Source organism: Pygocentrus nattereri, chromosome 8, assembly GCF_015220715.1.
Source record: "Pygocentrus nattereri isolate fPygNat1 chromosome 8, fPygNat1.pri, whole genome shotgun sequence".
Taxonomy (NCBI): domain Eukaryota; kingdom Metazoa; phylum Chordata; class Actinopteri; order Characiformes; family Serrasalmidae; genus Pygocentrus; species Pygocentrus nattereri.
The window spans coordinates 24,159,275-24,185,927 of record NC_051218.1 but is presented as its reverse complement, the minus strand read 5'-3'; the positions used below and the strand labels follow the sequence as shown (position 1 = coordinate 24,185,927).

The following is a 26,653-nucleotide window of genomic DNA, read 5'->3' as shown; positions in this document are numbered from 1 at the left end:
TTACTTCTGCACACTGTGTCTATTGTTACTGTGCAAAGCACCTACATATTTTCCTCCAGCATTAGAATTTTATGTTGTCTGGATGCAGATGTGCCATGTGCACTGAACATATCCCATAACTGGGCTCCACAATGGTGCTGTTCAACCTGTTCTGAACCAAAGGCTAAGCAGATTTCTGACCCTCTTTTATTTATTTTTTTGCTTTCTCAGTCCTATCTTCAGATGTACCTTACAGCATTCTCTGCGTGTGTCTTCTGAGGACATAATGAAGCAAGGCAAGCAATATAGGATGAGGAGGCACCTCATCAACACCACCTCACACAGCTCCTTGGGGAAATAAGTGACTTTCAGCTTTCTTCCCAGTAGAGCTGTCACCAACTCGACTCCTTTATTGTGATTTCCTTTTATAATATACAGGGAAAAAATCAAATGAAGACAGACAGGGCAAGGGTGATGTATAGTTATGTGTGTATGTCTGTGTTATGAGGAGGGGGTGGGGAACAGGTGACTTTGGGTTTTGACAGACAACTTGCACATAATAATGAGATGTGAGAAGTATGTGAGAAGTATTGAAACATCTCAGCTGCGTCTCTGAGCTGCCTGCAAGCACTGCATTATGTGTAGATCTGGAGCACAAGTGTCTTGGGTTGATCTCCTCTGCATGCAGCTCTTGCAGTGTTCAACTCATGGTTGTTGTTTTCTGCTTCTTCTTCTTTTTTTCTGCACTTCACTGTACTCCTTCCTCTCACCCCAACCCAACCTTTCTGTTTACTCAAATGTCATTTCATTTCTCTCGCAGACCTAGAATAAAAAGTATTGATTGGTTTTATATTACTTTCACACAAATCTGTCTCATAGCCAATGGTGTATGTTTTCTGATGGTGCTTTATCGTGCAGATAAATGTAATTGCGGGTGAACTGCTCAATTTGGAATTTGTTGGAGTTTTTTTTTTCTTTGCATCTCATATGTCTTGTTGGCAGATGTGTCTTGAGTTCGATGATACAATTCAAATATAATTGCTTTGTTTACTTTCCCCTTTTCAGGTTGTAGACCATGGTAAAGCTGACTTTATCAGTCATTTTAATTACCAAATACTGAAAAACAGTGTGGGCACTGCAAGGATGACTAGCATGTAGAAGTGTTTGACCTGTTTTTTCTATTGTTTGCAGATGAGCTCAGTGAAGCTGCTGCGCCCTCGCCTCAATGGAATCCTGTTCAAGCTGACATTCGAGGAGCAGGTGAATAACATTCGGCCAGACATCATGAACGTTACTTTCGCTTGTGAGGAGGTGAAGAAGAGCGAGGGTTTCTGTAGGCTCCTCGAGTTGGTGCTGCTGGTGGGGAATTACATGAACGCTGGCTCCAGAAATGCCCAAACATTTGGCTTCAACGTCAGCTTCCTCTGCAAGGTACTGTAGCTCAAGCTAGCATCTCCATTCAGCTCTTGTGCTTTCAACACCCACTAGTCCATAGCTGAATTTAAACATTTGCAACATCAAAAAAGGCATTCTGAAGGGGGGTCTCCAAGATAGCTTCAAAAACTGCTTTACAGGTTAAAGCTTTTTATTCATTCTTGGAGTGGCACTGTAATTCTTTGGTTACATACCAAATGTTATCGTGCATGACAATATAGTTACTTTATGTCTAAGGGAGGGACTGACCATTCGTAGGACCAGGACAATGTAAGAACATCATTGTTTGTAGTGTAGTCCTATATAAAATGAAAGGAGTCCACACATCTAGACATATTAGTGGCCCATGTCATTCTCAGTGTGTGGCCATTGCCCAATCACAAAATTGTAGTGGGCTTGTCTAAACAAAAGTCTAAGGGCTAAGCTTAGTTCCCTGTCTAACCCTGTTTGTATCTTGTAAATTATTTTCCTGGTGCATTGCCTCAAGAACATGTTTTTTTTAACTCCAACAAAGCAGGAGGTCACCTGATGAAATATTTGAAGAGTAAGACAAACTGATTAATCAAGTAGAATCAGGTATGCTCCAGCTTGTTGTGTTCCAGCTTGTGTGCTCCAACCTGCAGCCACACCGGCTCTTTGTGGATAAGATTGGACTCCCCTATTCCAGAATATTGTAGCAATGGTGCTGTTACAAGCATTAAACCCGATCAGTCGCTTGCTGTGCAGCAGAGTTATATATGACTTAAAATTTTTTCTTTACTTGATGTAAAAGGAATACCTGGTGACCAGTATTTTTGCATTTTGACATTTGTTCCACATTAGCCTGTCATCTATATGGAATTTTAATTTCATAATGATCAGTAATTTCTGGGATGATAATACTGTGTTGTTGCCAGTACTGATACCAGCATCTGATGCATTTTCACATTTTAACACACATTTGCACTATAATGTGCAATAATAATAGTGCAGTGAACATGTCTGTACAGGTTAAAACTCTAAAGATGGCATTGATTAATTTTAAATTGCCATGATTAGGCTAAATTGTTATAACAGTTATGCTATAACAATTTCAAGTGGTAGGTGTGTGTAAGATTTTGGGACTCAAGACCTTGCTAACCTAGCAGTGGCATTCTTGGATGACAAATCAAATCTTTGATCTTTTGCAGATGTGGCTCTGCTGTGGGGCTCCTACATTAGTGATACTTTACACTGTTACAACCTATTCTACCAGACTGCCACCTATATGGCAGTGGTTATGTTGTCACTTACACAGCTCATGGGCATTTTTCTACATGTGATAGGTCAAACTCACACAGCAATTCATGCATTCAAAGCTGGCCTGCCTCTTACTTACAGTGGTACTTGAAAGTTTGTGAACCCTTTAGAATTTTCTATATTTCTGCATAAATATGACTTAAAACATCATCATACCCTTCCTGGATTGGGGTCTTGTCATGGGGGAAGGGCATGTGTGGTCTAGGGATCTTCAGAGCTAAGTTGTTGGGAGCAATATGCTCCTGGTAGGGTCTCCCAGGGCGAACAGGTCTGGAGTGAAGACCCAGGCTAACGCGATCCAAAAACCCACCATGAAAAATGGGCACAGAAAATTATGTACCCTGCCTGGGAGAGGGTCACCGGGACCTACCCCTTGTGCCAGGCCTGGGAGTAGTGTCCCCTCAGCCCGAAGAGGCAATGTAGGGAGACCATATGGGCCCACCACCCGCAACCTCCAGCATGTGGGAGCAGTGCAGTGCTGCACAGGCAGTGGGAGATTGCAGGGGGGCCCTTGGTGGCCTAGGCCCTTGCGGCAGAAACTGGCTCTTGGCACGTGGAATGTAACCTCACTGGGGGGGAAGGAGCCGGAGCTTGTGTGAGAGGTTGAGAGGTACCAACTAGATATAGTTGGGCTCACCTTCACAGTGTCTGCTCTAGAACCAAACTCCTGGAAGGGGTTGGTCCCTCTCCTACTTATGGGTTGCACAGGGTGAGAGGCACCGGATGGGAGTGGGGATACTCATGAGTTCCTGGCTAGCAGCCGTGCAGTTGGAGTTTGTCCTGGTGGAAGAGAGAGTTGCCTCAATGCAAATTGGAATTGCAGAGAGGAAAACACTGACTGCTGTGTGTGCTTATGCACCAAACAACAGGTCAGCGTATTCAGCCTTCTTGGAGTGAGTGGGTGGGGTTCTGGATGCACACTGGAGCAGGTGTGGCAAAATGTGTTTAAATGTGGAACTAGGCTCTGCAGGAAGGTAGTTCTCTAGGACTGTGGTTGGAGACCATTTTTAATTAAAATTAAAAGCTCTTGTGATCTATATAAAAATAATTCAGCCCTACCTCCTGCTAATGAGTGGATCTAAGCAGATTTTAGAAGTCAAAATGCAAGCACTTTTTGAAATTGGAGAGTTTACTTTATGTAATGAGCTTGAGGGATGTTGCAATGAACATGTTGTCTTCATGAGTGTGTAATCCTGGCCTTGTGTTTTATAGACTAATTTGCATGGTGTAGCCATTTTGGTGCTGCTATAAAAGTCAGCTCCCCCACCCCTGTCTCCGGTCCCAGTCGGAATTGCACTGCCATTCTTGGTTAGATCTTTCTGTTGGCGTTGTCATCCACTTAGAGTGGTCCCACCTGCCACTTGGAGACAGGTGTTTTAGCTGCAGGGGTTTAAACTGGAGCCAGTTGTGTGATAGTCAAATTTCTTTCTTCTTTGCTTCCCCTTTCATTTTTGCACTTTTCATTTATTTATCTGGGTGCGATTAACCTGTTCTCAGTGTTATTTTCTTGCTGAGTTACATTGTAACTTAGAAGGTAATTTAGAAATCTAAAAATATTTTATCTAACTATTTTGCAGCATGATGTTTAATCAATGCTCATTTTAATATGACTAAATAAAACATCCTGGACTGTGAAGTTTTATTCATGCATGCCTGTTGTGAACCTTTTTCTGTTCTGGGGCTGCATACTAATCACACTGGACTGGAATAAATCAATGAAACATTAGATGAAGTTTTATGGGCTTGAAAATTTCACTTTAGCTTTCCACCAGAATATCAGAATATCAGACTGCAGCATAACTTGGGTATGTAGTTCTTCATGCATATGTATTTTGTTTGTTAGGTTGTACAATGGTCCTAAGGCCATTTTTTATACAGTTTGCACTGTGTTGTTCAAATGGTAGACATTGGAGCACAGATATTTTAAGCAGTCTTTTTTTCTGTGCTTTCTTTTTCTTCTTTTTCCTTTTTGGTTCTTTTCCATGTTGTTATGGCTCAGAGGAAGTTTCGCCCCTGCTTCATGACCCTGCCCTGGCAAGCCATCCCAAGTGGAAAAGCGAGCCGAGAGACCACAGTGACCGCTGGTACACGACGTGCCTGTGTGTTTCATCTGACCTCTCAGTCTAAAAGCTGTCCCTCATTCTCACAGCTGCACTCCTGCTCTCCCTCCCTGTGCACTATGCACATAGGTGCCAGCAGGCCAGCCATTTCCATACACCCCATAAGCAGCACTGCAGTGGCTGTGGGTGTTTGGGGCCAGAGAGCAGTGCATTCATGCAAAGCGTAGTTTCAGCCTGAGTTGTAAACAGTTTCTTTTTTGTTGTTTTTTTCCTTTCTTTTCAGAGACATGCATTCCGTATTAGCGTTTCCTGTTGAACCTTTATGAAGGTGCCGAATCACATTGAGATTCGTCCAGGCCAAAATTGGTTAAATTGTAGTGGAGGGCCTGCAGAAGAGCCCAGTCCTCCCCAAGGGGTTGATTGGGTCATTATTGTTAGAGAAAGGAAAATGCCTACATTCTTACCCGGGTCAATCAAGTAAATGGACCCCTAAGTGGTGGGTCTTAACTAGCTAATGAGCTCATCAGGGAGGGCTGGCCATGGGCTGACCCAGAGTCCCCCAGTCACAGCTCAGTGGCCAGACTCAGGCCCTTAGAGAGGCATAGGCTTAATCAAATAGAGATCACTAATGTTCTTTGCTCTTTCAATGAACATGTGTTTTTTTTAAAGAAATACAGGTCAACACTGCTCTCCTTTATGTAACAGTGAATGTTTTCTTGTCAAGGATAGCACTTTACCAGTGTTACTGGGTCACCGGTAGGCCTGACACAATTATCCAATTAAACTTTATTAAAAGTAATCGATTGCCCGTTCAATATGGTTATTTGGCAGTTTTCATGATTGTAAAACATATTTAAAGTTATCTTTAGTTACTCTTATCCCTTACAGTAAGAAACAGAAAAACTCATTTACACTTCCATTTTTAAGCTTTTGTTTTGCCAGATGTGTTTTTAAAAGCCTCTTTGTGTTTTTACAGTAAAAGATTCTGAAATCTCTGAAAGGCTTTGCATGGTTTGTTGTTATTTAGTTAAGTTCTTTTTTTATTGTTTCACTTTTTTTAAAGCTTTGTTTCTTGGGTTTAGAAAAGACATAGAATTGGGTAATTGATACAATAGATGCACTTGAACATAGGAAAGGTAAACTAAAAAAGAATATATATGTAAAAAATAATATTTTTCTGTAGAACATAATAATTTTGTCTTTTCTAAAATTTATTATTTGATTAATCATCAGAATAATCCATTAATTGCTAATGACTTTAATAGTGACAGCCCTAGTCAGGTCTGATATTTAGAGATGGATAGAGAGTGATAGGTTGTCACAGCACAATTGCTTCAGTATCTGCAGGCAATGTACCTGTACATATGGTAGGATTTACGTTCTGTCTGCACAACATTGTTAGCTGCAAGTTACTATTTCATCATGCGTTATCATACATTCTAACAAAAGGATGACTTATTTTGTGCTTATTCCAGCAAAGAAGAACATTTCGTTTTGTCAAATGCAGAGTCTAATTTAACCTTTAACTTTAATAAGTTGCTTTCGTTTCTATATTATATTTGCTATGCTGTGCCATGAAGTGTTTTACAACACTGTGTGTGACTCTCTGACATGCAAGGGCTTAGTGCAGTGTGTTTCAGTATGTGCTTGCCGGTTTTCTTATATCAAAAACAGTCTATATTACTGTGTGAGCCATATGTGCAGCAGTTCATTATACAGAGGCAGAGTTGAGACCCTGAAATCTGCACATAGTGTCCTTGAACTGCAGTCATTATGAAGAATGCTGCTTTTACAGGTCTTTAATGTTGCAGGAGACTGTAGAAGCTGTTGAATTATAATAACCTTGGCCATTTTTGTAACTACTGTGTGTAATTGCATGTATTTATGTTGCATAAGATTGGGCTTGGCAACAGTGCTTCCATCTGTGTACACCTCATGCGAAGATGTTGCATCAAGTAAAGCGGGATTCACCTCTTGATCTGAGCAGCACGCAAGCCCACTTTCACATTGCTCTTGAGTGAAAGACTGTTTTCATCTATGAAGATTTTGCAGTGTTCTTCTCTGGTCATCATCTCCCAGAGACACAAAGGGCATTCAGGTTCTTCTAAGATTCAGTTAACTTTAATCTTAGTGAGGGTGGGAGGGAGAAAGAGTGAAAGAGCCAACAAAAGGGAGAGGAAGACAGAGAGGAAGAGAGAGAGAGGAACTTTAGCCCTCTGCTGTGTATTCGTGCCTCTGTCCTTGTCAAAGTAACTTCTATGGAGGAGATTTGACATCTTTCAGAAAGGTAGACTCGGAGGAATGCACACAAAGATTATGGCAACTTCAAATAAAATGAAAACGGCCATGTGGGGAAAGACTTGCTCCTTAGCTAGGCTCAGTTCAAAGCAAGGAGCATGAAAAGGCTTTAATTTACAGATAATGTTCATTAAATCTGGATTTTACCTCTTTCCTTTGGAGACTTCTCTTATACATGATTCATTCTTCTCAGCATGACCTGAAAAGAGCACAGAGCAGAGCCCTGAGAGAATGTTCTCTCTTCTGCTGTTTTGCTTTATTGTATTAGCTATAGGGATATTCACAGGTACTCAAGAACTTGGATAGCCATAATGATGAAATCACTATTTCTGATAATGTAGAAGACAATGTACAGGGCAATAATTCACTGAAACTGATTTGTTAAAAGAGGACTGTAAAATATAGAGATGCATGGTGATTTTGGAATCATATTGGCATCAGACATTTAAATTTGACCATTATTACACAGTTAATTAAGGAGAGGATTGAGAATTAGCATGAATTTACCACTAACTAGGCTAAATTTTATAGCTGATGTTAGCTAGGTAGGGAGACCCGACATCCACATGTTCCAAGGACAGTCACCATTTTTAAGTGTAAAATAAAATCAGAAATTCTTAGGAAAGACCTGGCAGCAGAGCAGACAGACAGACATCTCACGTTGTGCTTGTTTTGGACAATGAAGGGGGCTGGCTGCTGCAAAGTAGTTCTGTGCCTAGTTTTAGAGAATGCTGCTGTGTAAAACACAACCAGAAGCTAGCAAGTGTTAAGTGGGTCAACAGGTCCACAAATGTCTTTTCAAGACACAAAGTGACCTAGGGATTAAAAGCAGAGGTGCGGTTATGGGACTTAAATCATATTACCAGATAATAACTTGGCTGATTTGTATAAGCATACAATCTACATGAATGTAGACTACCATACAATCTGTGTCTACATTCGGTGTCTTTTCGCTGCCAAAATATTTAATATGAATATGAATAATGGGCTTGTTCAGTAAATCTTTTGTGGTAAAAATATTGCTTTCTTTTCCCTGCCTAATCCGCTAGCCTTAGTGACTTTTAAGACCCTTTTTAAATCAAATCAAATCAAATTTATTTGTATAGCGCTTTTTACAATGGACGTTGTCACAAATCAGCTTGACAGAATTCCAGAAAAGACAAAGTTTTAACAAGAATGTAAAAATGTAAAAAACCCCCGGCAGGCAAGCCAGGGACAACAGTGGCAAGGAAAAACTCCCTCAGAACTGAGGACGAAACCTTGGGAGGAACCAGGCTCACCAGGGGGGACCCATCCTCCTCTGGTCAAACTACCTATAAGTGATTATACTACTAATATTAATAGCAGTAGTGTTAGTAGTAGTAATAGCTAGGAGTCTATGAAAACATCAGTGTAGGGTGGGCAGCTAGTCCAAGGTAGGTGGCGGTAGCTGGGGTGTGGGCAGCTGGTCTGAAGTGGGTAGCAGGAGGGCTTGACAGTCAGTCATCCTTCAGTGTCCGGCCGGACACGTGGGCGATTGTATACTCGGAAAAAATCTCAGTATCTTAAGTTCTGAAAAGCTTTATCACATTCCAGGAACTCATATCAGAATATGGAATAAACAACAGTAAATTTCTTGAATATCAACAATTGAAATCCATCATTCAAGAGAGATTTAATCCCAACCAACTAAATCTGGAAATATCAACATGGGTAACTGAATTTTTAAATTTATGTACCCCTAAATTATTATCAAAACTGTCCAAATATTATTAAAATTTGATGACTCAATCTCCCTCCTGATAGCCAAATGGGAACGTGATCTCTCTATCAATCAAGATCAAAGCTTTTGGATAGAAATATGTTCAAATATCTTCAAAATAAGTAAAAGCCCCAACTTACAACTTATACAATACAAAGTCCTTCATAGAGTACATTATACAGGACAAAGGATGTTCCAAATGGGCCTAGCACAATCAAACATATGCACCCACTGTACAGCCAATGTAACCGATAACTATCTGCATGCTATATGGGATTGTAGGCCTGTTCAGATGTTCTGGCACAGGATATGTACAGACTTGTCCACGTGGCTTAAATGTTGCATCCCAACCTCACCCAGACTGTGCATCTTAGGAGACGTCAGTGAATTGGTTATGGATGCAAATACATCACACATAGTTCTCACTGCCCTATGCATCGCCAAGAAAACCATCCTCATTAACTGGAAGCAAAAAAAAGATCTACATATTACTCTTTACAAAAATTTATTATTTGATCACATTAGTCTGGAAAGAATGTCTGCTTCCTCTAAAAACCAGTTGGAGGAATTTAACTCTCTTTGGCTCCCACTGATCAACTCCACTAGTTAGTCGGGGTGGTTGGCTGTGGTTTCATCTCCCGGGTGGCCTAGTTGGTGGCTGGGAATTGACTCTGGGATGACTGCTTGTGTCGGTAACTTCCTGAGTAAGCTGGGGGGCCTCGGCGGCTGACCTGGGGTGTCTGTGTGCTTGCCCTGGTTGGTGGTGGATGGGTGGGGGCTCGGGGGGCGCCGCCGTTTTGCCTCGGGTGCAGGTCCGGGGATGCGTGGAGGGCGGGTGCAGGCCCTGGGTGGGGTAGCTAGCCTCCCCTCCGGGGCTAGTGGCGGGACCCGGGGCCCGATGCCTTAGAGCCGCCCGACCCCATGCTGGGTCCCTGCCCGTGCGGGGATGGCTTGCGCCGCTGCGGGCGCACCACCGGGTGGGGCGGGTTGACCTTGCATCGGGGGTCGGGTCTATGCCTTGGGGTTCTGGGGTGCCTGAGTGGCGGGGGTGGGGCGGTGTCCAGTGGGGGGGGGTGTGGGGTGGACTGGGGGCAATGGGTTCCTGACTCAGGCCAGCTTGTCTTCTGTCTCGTTGATGTCTGTTGTTGTTTGACTGGAATGGTTCGGTACAGGTGTATATAGATGTGGGGGTCTATGTGTAGGTGTATATATGAGAGCAGGTGGATGTGTGGGTGTATATAGAGGATGAATGTGTCTAGGTGTACATATATGTCTAAGTGAATGTGTGGGTACACATGAGGGTAGATGTATATGTGGGACGGGTGTGTCTATGTGTGGGGGTGTGTGTGTGCGGGGGGAGGGGGGGGGGGCTGTGTGTGGGTCCGGGGGTGTGTGCGGTGGGGGGGGGTGTGTGGATGTGCGGACGCCCGCGTTCGCATGGGCATGTGGTGCTGTGTGGTTGGTGTTGCTGGGCGGGCTGCTCTCTGCGGTGGGGGAGGTGGGGGCTTGGGCGGGGTGGCGGCATAGGGTGTCTCCGTGACCTCCCCGGGCCGACCTCATCCTGCCTCGAGCGGGGGGACAGTGAAACGCGGAGCCTCATGAGCCAGCTAGTCAGCTGGCTCTCCTCTTCCAGAGGATCATTGCCTCTGGACCTACATACCCCTCCTCCATCCACCCCCAGACACACACACATACATACATTATTCCCCCACCCAAGCAAACACACACAAACACACACAGTACTCATACATTTAGGATCCTGGGGGCAGGCATGTTGCCGGGGGTCAATGAGGTCGACCCGCTGTCATAGCCTCACTCGTCTCCTGACGACTGTCTGTCCCTCAGTTTTTACTGCACTTTAGACATTCAGGGCTTTTGAGGGGACGGTGTAGATGGACACTGCAGACCAGTGGCCCGGTGCTTAGCCCATGTTTGCCTACACACCTGTCCCCCCAATTTTAACTACACCATAGTATCACACCCTACCCCACATTCATATACACCAACTCCTGCACTCAACACTTCACTGGAGGTGGAAGGGTGGGAAGGTCATCCCTCACCCGTTTCCTGCTCCCTACCGGGGCGGGGTGTTGAACGCCGGAACAGGGGCTGGGCCGGGGGCATTCCTGGCGTTCTGGGGTTGCTGCCCGGGCCCCCGCCGCCCCCGCCGCGGAGGGTGGCCGGTATGGCGGTGCCAGCCATGTGGCATTGTATGGTTGGGTGGGTGTGGGCGTCTGTGCGCCCGCGCGCATTCTTCCCTGGCGTGCGCCCTCGGACTCGTGTGCAGTCGTGCATGTTCCTCCCGTGTGTGCGCCCCCCCGCACGTGTGCACGTTCGTCCCATGTATGCATCCTTATACAAACTGTTACTGGCTGGCCTTTCCATTCGCCCCCACCTCATCTAGGGGGACGGGGGGTGTATATATGGGTGGGTGTTTGTACATATTGGGGTGATGTGTATGTATATATGTGGGTGTATGTATGTATGTAGGAATGTATATAGGTGTGGAGGTATGTGTGCGTAGGTGTATATATAGGAGTGGAGGAATATAAGGGAGTGAAGGTATGTAGATGTATATATGAGGTTGAGTGTATGTGAGGACAGCTGGTTCTGGGTCGGGGGATTGTTGTCCCCGGTCCTCTCCCGGCTGCTCCCCTGTGGTTGCTACTTCCCCCCCAGATGGGGGGCGCCTTGGGGCTTCAGGGCCTGGCCTGGTACTCCGGCGTGACGGTTGGCCCGCTCCCCTGGGTGGTTGGGCTCCGGGGCGGCTCAAGGCCCCTCGGCGGGGATGGGGCCCTGCTGGGTGGTGGTTGGCTCTCGGGCGTATGAGGCGCTGGGTCTTTGCTGCTGCCTCGTGATGGGGAGGGGCATCCTGGGGGCGGCTCTGGTTCCTCTGGTTCCCCTGGACCTGCGCTCCATGGCTGGGGGGGGTGCTGTCCGGAGTCCCCCTCTCCCTTCCGCTGGGGTGGGCATGCAGGGGTCACTGGGAGATACGGCCCAGGGTCTCCACTGCTCCTGGGGGGGCCGCGGCGGGCGGGATTCCCTGGTCTTTCTCTGCCTTCCTCTGGCCTCTGGGGGGATGTTGTCGCAGCTTTCTGCCCTCGATATTGAGTGCATCTTGTGACAAATTTATACTGTACTGCACTCACAAACACACACACTCACATACACATACATCACAGTCATTTGTGTAGTATCTCCAAGTGCTGTACGTCTCAGGTACACTTTCTTCTCTTTTCTCAGGAGCAGCAGTTGGTGAACCATCGCCGTGGCATTTGCGCTGTGTTTTTCTTTTTTTTCTGCCCTTATGTTATTTCCCTTTTTTACCCCCCCCCCCCCCCCCGCTTATCTCTCCTCTCCCTTCTTTACAGATTCCCCTGGCCTGTCAAGTCTGGCATGATGCTAACACATTTTCATTAAAATATCAAATGTATAAACAAAATGAAATCAAATAATTAAAAAATAAATAAAGAAAAAGAAACACTGACAAGATGAGCCTATAATCTATAGTGCTCATTTTGGAAAAGTAAATCTGTTTGGCACAGTAACGCAGTCTGACCATAATTCTGATTGCAAATCTGCCAGACAAGACAGGCAAAAAAAAAAAAAAAAAAAAAAAAAAAAAAAAAAGTTCTGAAAAGCAACGACTGACAAATCTTGAGAGATGAAAAGCAAAAAATATAAATCGTGCTTACCGTTTTCATAGAGTGTTTCATAGTTTACTGTGCTTTACTCACCATGGCAGGCTACTGTAGGTATTCTGCCATGGTTTACAAACTTACCTAATTTGTTCAGTAACAGTTTATTACAGCACAACAGTTACCATGGTCAAAATACATGAAACTGAAACTGTCCGCCTTTTTATTTTCATAGATAAAAAAATTGGATATTTTAATGACACGTTCCATTTTTATTTCAGAAATCTGGTCACCTTATAGAGAAACAATAAAAAAATCCACTGTGAAAACCTCACGTAACAGATGAGATACAGTTAAGCTACATTATCGTCTTGCTCATTATATATGGTGTGGATGAAGATGGAATTTTTTTTTAAATTTCCAGATACATGTGAAGAAGGCCTTAGTCAAAAAAAAGCATACAACTAATTAGCTATATTTTTGTTATAAAAACAAGACATCTTCCAGTAACTGCAATTTTAATTTAAATGCCTGAATATCAGTGTAGTATTATTAGTTTTAAGGGAAAAAGAGTTATATAGTCTCCTAGCCACAGTAAACTTTCTCACAGATGGTATGCTCATGAACAGATTAACTCCCTTCGCTACCTCTTTCTCCACCCCAATATTGCCCACTGCCAGAGGTGTAGCCTGGGGCTCTATGGTTTTCACTTGTCATTCGCAGTAAGCAAATGATCTCCATGACAGGCCTAGGAGCTCTGAGATTAGTTTGTTGGCTGCTGCTCTAGTGTAGGCTCTACTCTCTTCTGCTACTGTTGACCATGATGCAGTCTTCTCTTTCTCTCACTGCTCTGCTCTCCCCATCAGTGTCTACTTGTTTGAGTGGGAGTTTGTCTGACACGGCCTCCTGGACTATTAATGCAAAAATCGAAATCTAGAAGAATCATGGAATCCATGGTTGCAAGCAGGAGGAAAAAAGAAAGAAAGAGAAAGTTTAATTGAGAAATCAGAGATGACAGTCCTTTAGATGATGTGAGATTTGTTTCCTCCCATAGTCACTCATGTCTCTTATTAGCTAATTATTCTGGAGAATTTATGGCTATATTTCAGACATGTCTGTGGAGACAGTTTATTCTGCATGAAGCATCAGTGCTCTTCCAAAAATACAGAGTGAGATAAAATTACTACATTAAATTATTAAGTGTTTTCTTTCTTTCTTTTCTCCTGTCCATCCTTCTCCACAATCTAATTTGAAAGCTGTTTTATTATTTTTCAAATTGAGCGCAATCCCTGAAGATAAACACATGCTTACATAGTAACACAATGCTGAAAGCTGATTTCACAAATTTGCTTCATCATCCACATGAAGAGGTCCTTATGAAATATTGGACTTGCAAAGAATCTGAATTGCAGTATCATTAAGGAAATCCTTGCATCAGTACTAAAACCTGTTCCAACATTCAACAGGAATGTAAAGGCATTAGTGCAGTGAATGCTGTCTGATTCACTGTTCTGAGATTCTGAGAACAAAATGGGCAGTGGGTGTTGTTGATATGCCTACAGAATGAGAGTTATCCTGCTAAACAGTAGGATCTATCTGATGCAAAGTGCCGGTGCTGCCGGGGAAGAGGTTGCCTACATTCATGGAGATTGCAGTTTGCTTCATTGGTGGTTCTTTTGGTACAGCAGACTCAGTCAGAGCTCATTGGGGAAGGAAGAGCAGCTCGGTGCGAAGCACAGCAACGAGGAGCAAGGAGGGGAACGGAGCCTGGGGGGACGAAATGAAAGTGCCTTGACTGGAAAATTAGTGGAACATCATAACTTAAGGCAAATTAGATCATTCAATTCCTAACAAGATTACTGGTGGAGCTGACATGACTGATGTGGATTGTGCCGGGGAATGTGCTCGTCTAATTTGATAGAAATCTCTGCTTCTCTCTGTTGAGGAGAATGTGTTGGGAACAGAACAGTGACATTTTTTTGCCTTAGTCTTTGTGCTCTATCTTTATAGGGTGTAGATCTTAAACTGTACAAAACAGAGAGGGAGCTAAAGACAAGTTTTTAGGTTAGACTAAACCTTACCTTCTTGTTATTTTGGTCTCAACATCAGTTCCATTTTATGCTGTGAGGGACCTGCAGCATGCCCAGTTATAACATCTGTACTGCTAGGTGTTGATCAGCTTGCAATTCTGTCAGATAAACTTTATGACTTGCTAATCATGCAAAACTGCAGGGTTACACTGCTCACACAGCAAGTACATCAATTGCCCTCAACTGTATTCAATAAATGTCAGTGTTTTCACTCCCTCCCTCTCTGTCCTTATGTCTCTTCCTGGTTTGGCCTACACTTGCAGGGGCCGGACATTTCCTTAGGCTGACAGGATAGAAAGGGGAAAAGAAAAGTCAACAAAGAGTGTATTATATACCTCCTGCTGTCATCAACACATCTAAGGAGAATTCCACACCTAGAACTTTGATAGGATGGAGGGAGTGGTTCAATTTCTTTTGAGTTGCTCAGTTTCTTTTGTCATCTGAATGCTGAATTATGCCACATTTAGGCAGCAATTCCTTGGCATGAAAAAAAGTGTCTGGATTCCATGATTACAGTCAGATTTTTCCCTTCCTTTCCTCATCTGCTGGCATACTGTTGATCTTATGTAGCAGATGAAAACAACTCTGCACAGCAGCGCCTTAGCATGCGATAATGACAGTTTGGGGTATAACAATAAACAAATTAAAATTTGAAATGCATGAAATTAAATTGTGATTACCCAAAGTGAGCAGATGATTGATCCCCATCTAATGAAAGAGTGAGTGAGTGTGCGAGTGCAGTGTGCGTCTAAGGGGCACAGTGTGTGTACAAGAGGCTGCTAGCATACAAGTGCGTATGTGTGTGTGGAGCTTGGCTGTTGGGTTTTATAACAGGAATATTGCCGGGATGGGCACACTGAGGTGGGCTGTGCTAATTAGCTCTCTCAGCATGCAGCTCGAGCAGCAGTGCAATCACAGTGGGGAATGAATATGGAACAAGTTGCCGATGCACTGGAGTGGAGACGCTGGCAGACACAGGCACGCACAGTCCCTCTGGCTGGCATACATACTCCTCCCTCCCTTCCTCCCCTTCGTTTTTTTTTCTTCTCCCTCTTCCTTCTCTTCCTTCATATCACTCTTCACGTGAGACTGCTTTAACTTATTCTTTCCTTTCCTTCATCCATAGAGACCAGGATGTAAGTGGGTCAGTAGGTGGAGTTTTTCCCCCCTCATTGACAGGCTTTAATTTATGCGCATATGCCACTGGGGTGACATGGCCCGACACGCTATATTTCATTTTTCATTTTATCCGTTTGTATTTTCACACTCCACATGGACTGGCTGTGACTGACAAGAAAGTGAATGTATTGAATGAGTTATTGGCACCTTACTTGGGTAATTCTCATCTTCTGAAGATCTCTTAAAAGGGGAATTCCACAGCTTTTTTGAAAGTTTTTCAGAGCGGTTTGGGTTTGGTCTAGAGCATTTTTTTTTCTTCAGTGGCAGAGAGATGCATGCAGGGCATTATAAGGAAAATCGCACCCCATTAGAACTTTTTTCCTCATGGTCTTTGACTTTTCTAATATTACAGATAAAAATTTCCGAAGATGCTAAAAGTGGAAAATATATCATATTATATCAATTTAATGATACATTTTAATATTTTGATAAGCGACATGCCTTTATGAGCATATCATGATTATTACCCATGCTCAAATTCTTTGCAATTGCATCTTTCATTAAATAGAGCACTTAATTGGTCCTGTTAGATTGAATTTAATGCAGCACAGTATATGAAATGTTGAAGAACACCACTGTATTTTTAGTTTTGAGGGGTTTAAATATGCTACTACTAGTCCATTGCATCGCTGTCCAAAAACATGAATCTCCAAAATAGTAACTTTAAAGAAGAAGGCAAAACAATTTATAACTTTTAATGTAACCTTTCAACTTTTTAATGAAATCCGAGCTGATAAATTGCATTTTCTCACACCATGCCACTCGAATGATGTGCATTACAATTCAGGCAATGGCATTAAAAAAAACAGTTATAACTCATATAGGATGCATTGAGTGTTACAAATGCCCGCACGTGATATAAACTTCCTTTCCCTCATTTTCTGCAAACTCTTAACTCACCAGGATACAGTGAGTGTTAGAACTGCCACCAAGTGAAATATTGTTTCCTTTTTTTAGTCACTATAAAATCTTTTCACTGAAAATCCAGGAGGCGTGTGGTATATCTATCAAAAGTTTTATCTTCTTTCCGAAATAGTGTCTCATAACCTTAATATACGTCACTAGCCTCTGGATGTTTTTATCTTCTCACAAAAAAGAAAGACGACATCCACAATGAAAACTGAACTTTAAACATAGATGGTTCTTCCAGAGTTCTTTGCTAAAGGGAATGGTTCTATTTAGAACTGTGAGTATAGAACCATTTCTTGTTAAAATGCATGTTTTCATGGTGAAATCTTTCTTCAGATTGTTGTAGAATGCGCTGTGTATTGTTTTATAAAGAACCTTTTTGAAAATGTTTCTATATCACACCAAAAAGGGTCCTTCCATTGTTATGATGCCAAGCTTGAAACAATAGAAAAACCCCTTTTTGGTGCTGTATAGAACCACTGGTAACACTGGTAATCCTTGGGGCTAGAAGAAGAAGGGGAGGTCATGTGTACTGCTGTAAAACACACATTACCATTACATGTACCGGGCAGAAATGAGAGCCATATTATGTCCCTTGCATGTTCATGTCAGTTATCGCAGGCACAAGTTGTGCCATGATCGTTACATATTCACTGTCATTTGGAATTCACTTCAGTGACCATTAGACCAGAGTGATTAGCTGTGGAAGTCTGGCAGTAATAACTGCTACTTAAATATTTCAGCATCACTGAAGCACTATCCGATTCCACATGGCTTCAAGGTGCAAAACAGCTTTTTTTCTTCTTCATCCTTTATTCCCTGAGTTCTGGCCAGTCAGTGGATGTTCAAACACTTTAATGACCTGAGCTATAAATAACTAATATGATTTCAGAATTAATTTCTTCAGAGAGGTTGCTGATGAGCCTCTACATTGTCTTTTGATTATTCCTCAAGCACCCATGCAACAACAGGCTATCCATAAAGCACAATTGTTGATGCAGCGCAAAGAGATTTAAGACTCTAAAATACCTTTGTCTTTATGTGTTAGAGATGAAATCTGATGTGTTTCAGCAGAAGATCCTTCACTTTCCTAACATAACAATCTCTTTTTTCAAAATGCTTACAACATTACATGGATTTCTATACCCTGGAATTGTTATACAAATAATCTTGCTTTGTTTTCTTTTCCTTCATGGAAACAGGAAAGAAAAAGAGATTGACCAGGCTTAAAGGGATGGTTAGTGCTGAAACCAAGTCCAACCCCATTTTGTGATTGTTCATAACTTGAAAATGTTTTGCACAGGAACAGTGTAATTCCTGTTTTGTTTTTTTTTTTTTGTTTTTTTACTTCCGTAAATTTCGTGAAGCTCTCGCGTCTTTAAACCTATTGGCTACATAAAGCCTATGTTTCCTTTGATAGCTGTGGAAATCGGAGGGGGCAGGCATGCAGTAAAAGTGGTGAGGTCGTCAGTGGCGGCTGGCAAAGCCTTTAAAGTGCATTATCTTCCTGCCTGCTCCACCGCTGCTCCGCCCTGAGCTGGCTGATTGGTAAACATCCTGTGGCTGAGCGGGTGCAGAACTTAATTCTGTTTAAATGAAGAAAACGGCATTAGCTTTTTCGGATGCTTTTTCGGCTGGCCTCGTTTTGATGTCTGCTCTGCGGTACTTGTGTTTGCTTCCAAATTAACCATTGTACATGTTTTTCACTTCACGTAAAGGAGTCAGCATTGGTAGATATCAAACTGTAGATAATTTGCAGAGGTGCTGAGTTGAAATTCTTCCCTGTATTGACTCCCGCAAGTGGTAGTGCAGCTAGCCAGAAAGCATGAATAATGTGCAACACAAAATTTCCCAGAAAAAAGATATGGGCGAAGCATAGAAAGGCTTTATGAGCTGTGTACTGTAGCAGAGGGAGAATTACAAAGCCTTCACAGTTTTTGCTGCATGTCTTCTTGTTTCTTCCTACAATATTTCTGTGTAGCAATATTGATTTTAGCCAGCCAGCTGTCCAGAAGAAAGAGTCACTTGAAGAAAATCATCTAGTGTTTAAGGTTTGATTATTCTTTTGTATGTTTTTTTTTTTCTTTTTAGTTTTTTTATTTATTTTTTTATAGAGGCAGCAGTTGAGACATGATTCTTTGCCTGCTCTACTTTATAGACAATCTCTGGGGGAAAAAATTGGAAGTGATTTATATAATGGATGCTGGAACACAGTGGCATTTTCAAATGAAAACACTCCACAGGAAATCCCGATAATAATTCACAGATTATTTGCCAGACCGTTTTGCTGGGGTTCCTCTGGTGCAGGCGATCAGACTTTTGGGAAAGTGTGCAATCACCCTCACTGATAAATAGATAAATACCGCAGAACAGGCTGTAAAGTAACAGCTGAATTATGCTTCCTTAATGGATTAATCAATCCCAGCTCCTCCAGTCAGAGCTTGTAGCCATTCATCCTACCTGGAACAATTGCTTTATAATCTCAGGGAGGCTTTCTCACTTTGAAAAGGATACAAAGGCCTCTCTGGGCTAAAAGCTTTATTGATCTTCAAGACCCCTTTGAAAAGGTAATTATGTGTCACAATGAACTTGGATTAATATATTGCCTTTGTTTGCATATCAGCATGATGGATGAATCTTTGTGCATGCATATCATTTGAAGTAATCCTGGATCATTAAGATGTGGGGACATGGTAAATGGCATGGAGAAGGGCAGAGATGCCCATCAGCTGTTGAGAAGAAGGCTTATCTCGTCACCACTTTCTGTTGCAGTTTACACAACTCTATTCATATGCACCAGCCAGGGAGGAAGTGGATTCAGTATAGCAGTATAAATACCGGATTCAGTGGCCAGTGTTGGCTATGTTTAGTGCTCCACTATGAACCATTATGTAAAAAGTTGTCTTAAGAAATGGGAAACTTGGTTTGGTAGCTGAGAACAGATATGTAGGTCATACAACTCTGATTGTTATGAGTATTTAATGTTAACTTGTAATGCACACTTAGAGTAATAATATAAAAAAATTGCATGATGGCTTTGCATTTTACCTCATGTTAAAAATGTTTGTTCATCATGACCTAAAACATAAAAGTGACATCAAGGGAATATGAGTTCTTTATTCACAGTACATTTGCTGCTACTAATAAATATGTGGAACTTCTAAAGCAAAGGCCCTTAGACATCAAAGCTGCATTCAAGCGAATCTGATCACATAAAACTTTTACAGTTTTTTTTATACATCTTTTTCATCTTTGGCATGTCTATACAAGCAAACACGTGACTGGTAGGAGTGTGTGTAAATTTGAGCATACTAATAAACTGAACAAAAATTCTTGATTTGCAGTTAACTAACCAAAATTATTGTTAATGTCATCTATAATACTAAAAATAAGAATAAAAATAGAAAATGTAATACTAATAAATTGTGTACATGGCAATAGATTACCAAAATGAATGTACTTATTTTACATGGACATTGCTATAAAATGCTGCAACTCTTCTGTGTTCCTGTGAATACAGAAGACTTATTACTGCATTTAAATATTCGATTTGAGGAAAAATAATCAAACAACACAATCATTTCATTGTACCGTTAACATTTTGTTTATTTCACGTTATTTTTTCCACTTGTCACATTTTTAACACCTTAGTTTGGTCAGCTGGAGCACTGCACTCACTGCCCAACCTCAGTCTCCACCTATGAGCACAGTCATTGGCTCACAAGTCATTTTATTGGTCTCACTATTAAACATTTGCATTAATTAAGACATGCTTCATGTAAATGAAATACTGATAGACTGGCATTTGATTTAACTGCTGATTCATTGTTTTCACTCAGATCTCTGCTTGTTTTTATGTTGTAGGAAAGTTTCATGAATTAGACATAGAGTAGTTTGTACATCAGAGGGGGTCATTCTTATGTTAATGCGTGAATAATGAATAAGTGCCAATGTCAGTTGGAAATCGTAACACATTTCTCTTCTATACCTGGATGTTTCCAACAGGGTATCACAGAGGGACTATGATTTAGCTAAGCTTTTCATTCGAAAATAATGGGGTGTTTGGGAGGTTGAGGTAAAACATGATGTTGTATTGTTTTGTAGCATTTATTTCTGTTTTTGAGGTGGACAAAAGTCATTATGTTTCAACCAAGGATTATAGGAAAATAATCATTTTATCTTTCAAATGGTATGTTATGACAAGTTGTTAAAATGACCAGAGACACAGCATTTTTTGTTACCCCTAAAATGTGAGAACTAAATGAAAGACATTTTGTCCAGTGAGGAAGAAAACCAGGATGTGTAGTGCTTGCCACTGGTTTGTGAAAAGGTTAATATCACATCTGCTGTGCAGTACAGCTGGAGAATTCACTCTGCCTTCACCTGCCCTGCTGAGGGACTCAACTGCCATCTTCTCCTCAAAGCAGCCTTCCTGGAGCTGTGGCCTGACAGCAAACAATCTGTTTGAGCTCGTGAGAGTGAGGAGGTCACCCAGCCCCAGTGCACTTCTTAATGCAGGCCTGCAGCCACAGCCCTCCAAATGGAGGAGATGAAACAGAGGCAGGGAGGGAAGGAGAGAAGGAGGGAGAGGAGAAAGAGAAGTCCTGTGTGAGCCGTGCTGTCCTTGAGGTTTTTGAAAGCAGTTTTTTCTACAGATTTCTGTCAGAAAAAGAAGTCTGCTTCCATATATGAAATCAGTGAAGTACAGCTGTTTTGTTTTTTATGTTATACCTGTACCTCTGAGTCATAGATGAAAATGATTTTCTCAAACCAAATTCCATCCATCCATCCATCCATCATCTTCCGCTTCTCCGGGGTTCGGGTCGCGGGGGCAGCATCCTGAGCAATGAGGCCCAGACCTCCCTTTCCCCAGCCACTTCCACTAGCTCCCTGGGAGGGATTCCGAGGCGCTCCCAGGCCAGCTGGGCGATATAGTCACGCCAGCGTGTCCTGCGTCTTCCCCAGGGTCTCCTCCCCGGTGGACTTGCCTGTGACACCTCCCAAGGGAAGCGTCCAGGAGGCATCCTAACAAGATGCCCGAACCACCTCAACTGGCTCCTCTCGACGTGAAGAAGCAGCGGCTCCACTCCGAGTCCCTCCCGGATGACCGAACTTCTTTCCACCCTGCGGAGGAAACTCATTTCGGCCGCTTGTATTCGCGATCTCGTTCTTTCGGTCATCACCCAAAGCTCATGACCATAGGTGAGGGTGGGAACGTAGATCGACCAGTAAATCGAGAGCCTTGCCTTATGGCTCAGCTCTTTCTTTACCACAACAGACAGGTAAAGAGCCCGCATCACTGCTGACCCAGCACCAATCCGCCTGTCAATCTCCCGCTCCCTTGTACCATCACTCGTGAACAAGACCCCGAGATACTTAAACTCCTCCACTTGAGGCAAGAGCTCATCCCCGACCCAGAGAGGGCTCTCCACCCTTTCCCACCTTAGAACCATGGCCTCGGATTTGGAGGTACTGATCCTCATCCCGGCTGCTTCACACTCAGCTGCAAACCGATCCAGTGAAAGCTGAAGTTCACGGCCTGATGTCCCCAATAGGACCACATCATCTGCAAACAGCAGCGATGTGACCCTGAGGTCAGCAAACCGGACACCCTCCATCCCATGACTGCGCCTAGAAATTCTATCCATAAAAATTATGAATAGAATCGGTGACAAAGGGCAGCCCTGACGGAGTCCAACTCTCACTGGGAAAAAGTCTGACTTACTGCCGGCCATGCGAACCAAACTCCTGCTTTGTTTGTACAGGGCCTGAATGGCTCGTAGCAAAGAGCCATGTACCCCATACTCCCGAAGTACCTACCACAGAATACCCCGGGGGACACAGTCGAATGCTTTCTCCAAATCCACAAAACACATGTGGACTGGTTGGGCAAACTCCCATGAACCCTCCAGAATCCTGGAGAGGGTAAAGAGCTGGTCCAGTGTTCCACGACCAGGGCGGAACCCGCACTGCTCCTCCTGAATCCGAGGTTCGACTATAAGCCGGACTCTCTTCTCCAGTACCCCTGCATAGACCTTACCAGGGAGGCTGAGGAGTGTGATTCCCCTGTAGTTGGAACACACCCTCCGGTCCCCCTTTTTAAAAAGAGGCACCACCACCCCAGTCTGCCAATCCAGTGGCACCACCCCCGATGTCCACGCAATGTTGAAAAGGCGTGTCAGCCAAGACAGCCCCACAACATCCAGGGCCTTGAGGAACTCGGGACGGATCTCATCCACTCCTGGAGCCCTGCCGCCAAGGAGCTTTTTAACTACCTTAGCGACTTCGGCCTCAGTAATGGACAAGCCTATTCCCGTGTCCCCAGACTCTGCCTCCTCACTGGAGAACGTGTTGGTGGGATTGAGAAGGTCCCTAAAGTATTCCTTCCACCGCCCAATGATGTCTTCAGTCAAAGTCAGCAGCACACCATCTCCACTATATACAGTGCTAGTGGCACACTGCTTTCCCCTTCTGAGTCGCCTGACGGTTTGCCAGAATCTTTTCGGAGCCGACTTAAAGTCACTTTCCAAGGCCTCACCAAACTCTTCCCACACCCGGGTTTTTGCCTTGGCAACTACTGAAGCCGCAGATCGCTTGGCCTGTCGATACCTGCCAGCTGCCTCTGGTGTCCTACAGGCCAACCATGCCCAGTAGGACTCCTTCTTCAGCTTGACGGCATCTCTCACCTGGGATTACCGCCCCGGCAGGCACCAACTACCTTGCGACCACAGCTACAGTCAGCCGCTTCAACAATGGAGGAGCCATTGGAGCCATGGCCCATTCTGAGTCAATGTCCCTCACCTCCCCCGATATCTGGTCAAAGTTCTGACGGAGATGTGAGTTGAAGATGGTGGTTGGTCAGTGTAGTGGGTAACACCTCTGCCTTCTACGCTGTAGACTGGGGTTCAATCCCCACCTGGGTAAGCACCCTACACTATACCAATAAGACTCCTTGGGCAAGACTCCTAACACCACCTTGGCCCCCCCCTGTGTAAAATGATCACATTGTAAGTCGCTCTGGATAAGAGCGTCAGCCAAATGCCGTAAATGTAAGATCAATCTGACAGGTTCTTCTGCTAGACGTTCCCAGCAAACCCTCACTATACATTTGGGTTTGCCTGGTCTGACCGGCATCTTCCCCCACCACCTGATCCAGCTCATCACCAGGTGGTGATCAGTTGACAGCTCAGCTCCTCTCTTTACCCGAGTTTCCAATACACATGGCCGCAAGTCCGATGACACGACTATAAAGTCAATCATTGAACTGCGGCCTAGGGTGTCCTGGTGCCATGTGCACTTATGGACATCCTTGTGTTCAAACATGGTGTTCGTTATGGACAAAATGTGGTTTGCACAGAAGTCCAAAAACTGAACACCACTCGGGTTCAGATCAGAGAGGCCATTCCTCCCAATCACACCCCTCCAGGTCTTACTGTCGTTGCCCATGTGAGCGTTGAAATCCCCCAGTAGGACAATCGAGTCTCCAGGAGGAGCACTTTCAAGCACCCCTCCCAAGGACTCTAGGAAGGCTGGGTATTCTGAACTGCTGTTCGGAGCACAGACAACAGTCAGGACCCGTTCCCCAACCCGAAGGCATAGGGAAGCTACCCTCTCGTCCACCGGGGAAAACCCCAACATACAGGCGCCGAGTTGGGGGGCTATGAGAAAGCCCACACCTGCCCGCCACCTCTCACCATGGGCAACTCCAGAAAAGAAAAAAGTCCAGCCCCTCTCAAGGAGATTGGACCCAGAGCCCAAGCTGTGTGTTGAGGTGAGCCCGACTATATCTAGCCGGTATCTCTCAACCTCGCACACCAACTCAGGCTCCTTTCCCACCAGTGAGGTAACGTTCCAAGTTCCAAAAGCCAGTTTCAGCAACCGAGGATCAGAACGCCAAGGCCCACGCCTTCGGACACTGCCCGATCCACAATGCACCGCACCCCTACTACTGCCCCTCCCATCGGTGGTGGGTCGATGGGAGGGTCAAACCAAATTATCCTCAACAAATCTTATTTTCAAAGGCAGTGTGTTTTTTTTCTCCCACTCATTTAGGTCAACTCTTATTGTTAGTATTATTACAATACATTAAGTTCACACTTTCATGGCCTCCCTATCCTGTTTAACCCCAGATTTTGCTATTACTTTCCAAACTGTTGTGAGATGTTGGGAAACTTGGTTTGACAAACTATACTATATTGCCAAAAGTATTCATTTAACAATCCAAGTTATTGAATTCAGCTGTTCCAGTCACTTCCATGGCCATAGGTGCTTAAAAGCAAGCACCTAGGCCTACAGACTGCTTCTACAAACATTTGTGAAAGAATGGGTCGCTAACAGGAGCTCAGTGAATTCCAGCATGGTACCGTAATGGGATGCCACCTATGCAAGTCCAGTCGTGAAATTTCCTCTCTACTAAATATTCCACAGTCAACTGTCAGTGGTATTATAACAAAGTGGAAGCAATTGGGAATGACAGCAACTTGGCCACGAAGTGGTAGGCCATGTAAAATGACAGAGCGGGGTCAGTGGATGCTGATGCGCATAGTGCGCAGAGGTCAACAACTTTCGGCAGAGTCAATCGCTACAGACCTCCAAACTTCATGTGGCCTTCAGATTAGCTCAAGAACAGTTTGTAGAGAGCTTCATGGAGTTGGGTTTCCATGGCTGAGCAGCTGCATCCAAGCCTTACATGACCAAGTGCAATGCAAAGAGTCGAATGCAGTGGTGAAAAGCACCGACACTGGACTCTAGAGCGGTGGAGACGTGTTCTGTGTGACTAAACATGCTTCTCCATCTGGCAATCCTATGGAAGAGTCTGGGTTTGGCAGTTGGCAGGAAAACGGTACTTGTTTGACTACATTGTGCCAAGTGTAAAGTTTAGTGGAGGGGGTTATTAAACCCATTATGATTTGGGAGTTCAGCCCCTTAGTTCCAGTGAAAGGAACTCTTAATGATTCAGCAGACCAAGAGATTTTGGACAATTTCATGCTCTTTGTGGGAACAGTTTGGGGATGGCCCCTTCCTGTTCCAACCTGACCGTGCACCAGTGCACAAAGCATGGTCCATAAAGACATGGATGAGCGAGTTTGGTGTGGAGGAACTTGACTGGCCTGCACAGAGTCCTGACCTCAACTCGATAGAACACCTTTGGGGTGAATTAGAGCGGTTGTGTGCCAGGCCTTCTCGTCTGCATCAGTGTCTGACCTCACAAATGCCCTTCTGAAAGAAAATTCCCATAAACACACTACTAAACCTTGTGGAAAGCCTCCCAGAAGAGATGAAGGTGTTATAGCTTCGAAGGGTTGGCGGGCATCATATTAAACCCTATGGATTAAGAATGGGATGTCACTCAAGTTCATATGTGTCTGACGGCAGATGAGTGAATACTTTTGGCAGTATAGTGCATCAAACAAAAGCATACTGTGAAATGGAGAGCTGTATACTAATCATATTTCATTGCATACCTGGCACCTTGATCTCATACAGTAACATACACATTATATTAGGATGTGAAAATAAACCCCACTTTGCTTTGCTCCAGTCAGTAGACATACCTATTTATCAGTTCCCTGTGCAACCACCATAAAGTGCTGTGCGGTTACTTAAATGTATGATGTGTTACTCAGATCCAACTGAACAGATGTTGCACAGTGGGTATGCTTCACCCACCCTTAGTAAATATTTATATCATGTCAAATCTGTGCAAAACAATCAACTGTAGTCGTGCCCTAAATTTACTCCATTCATAAACAATATGTATGACCATTCAAAAATTTGGAATTACTGTTTTCAGAAATACAATTTGGTCGCAAATGTGTATAAAATGATATACTGCAGTGCATATTCTTCTTCTTTCGGCTGCTCCCTTTAGGGGTCACCACAGCGGGTTAGTATTGAATATAAAGCATAAATTTGGTAAAATGGCAAATGATTCTACATTTTTGAATGACACAGTATGTCTGCTTAGGGGTTTTGGTAGATATGGTCAAAAAAGATGAATATAATGAATTCAGTAAGCCTTTTTTGGTGTCACTCACCTAATAAAAC

At 43.7% G+C, this 26,653-nt stretch overlaps 1 protein-coding gene across 9 annotated transcripts in view; it reads left to right on the top strand.

The window, feature by feature from the left end:
- The window catches only part of diaph2 (diaphanous-related formin 2), a 472,316-nt gene that overhangs the window by 282,987 nt on the left and 162,676 nt on the right, over positions 1 to 26,653 (top strand). For all 9 annotated transcript variants that reach the window (XM_017698456.2, XM_017698459.2, XM_017698458.2 and 6 more), the window contains one exon: positions 1,171 to 1,410. In XM_017698456.2, the coding sequence (XP_017553945.1) occupies positions 1,171 to 1,410 (240 nt within the window). The remainder of the gene's footprint in view (positions 1 to 1,170; positions 1,411 to 26,653) is intronic.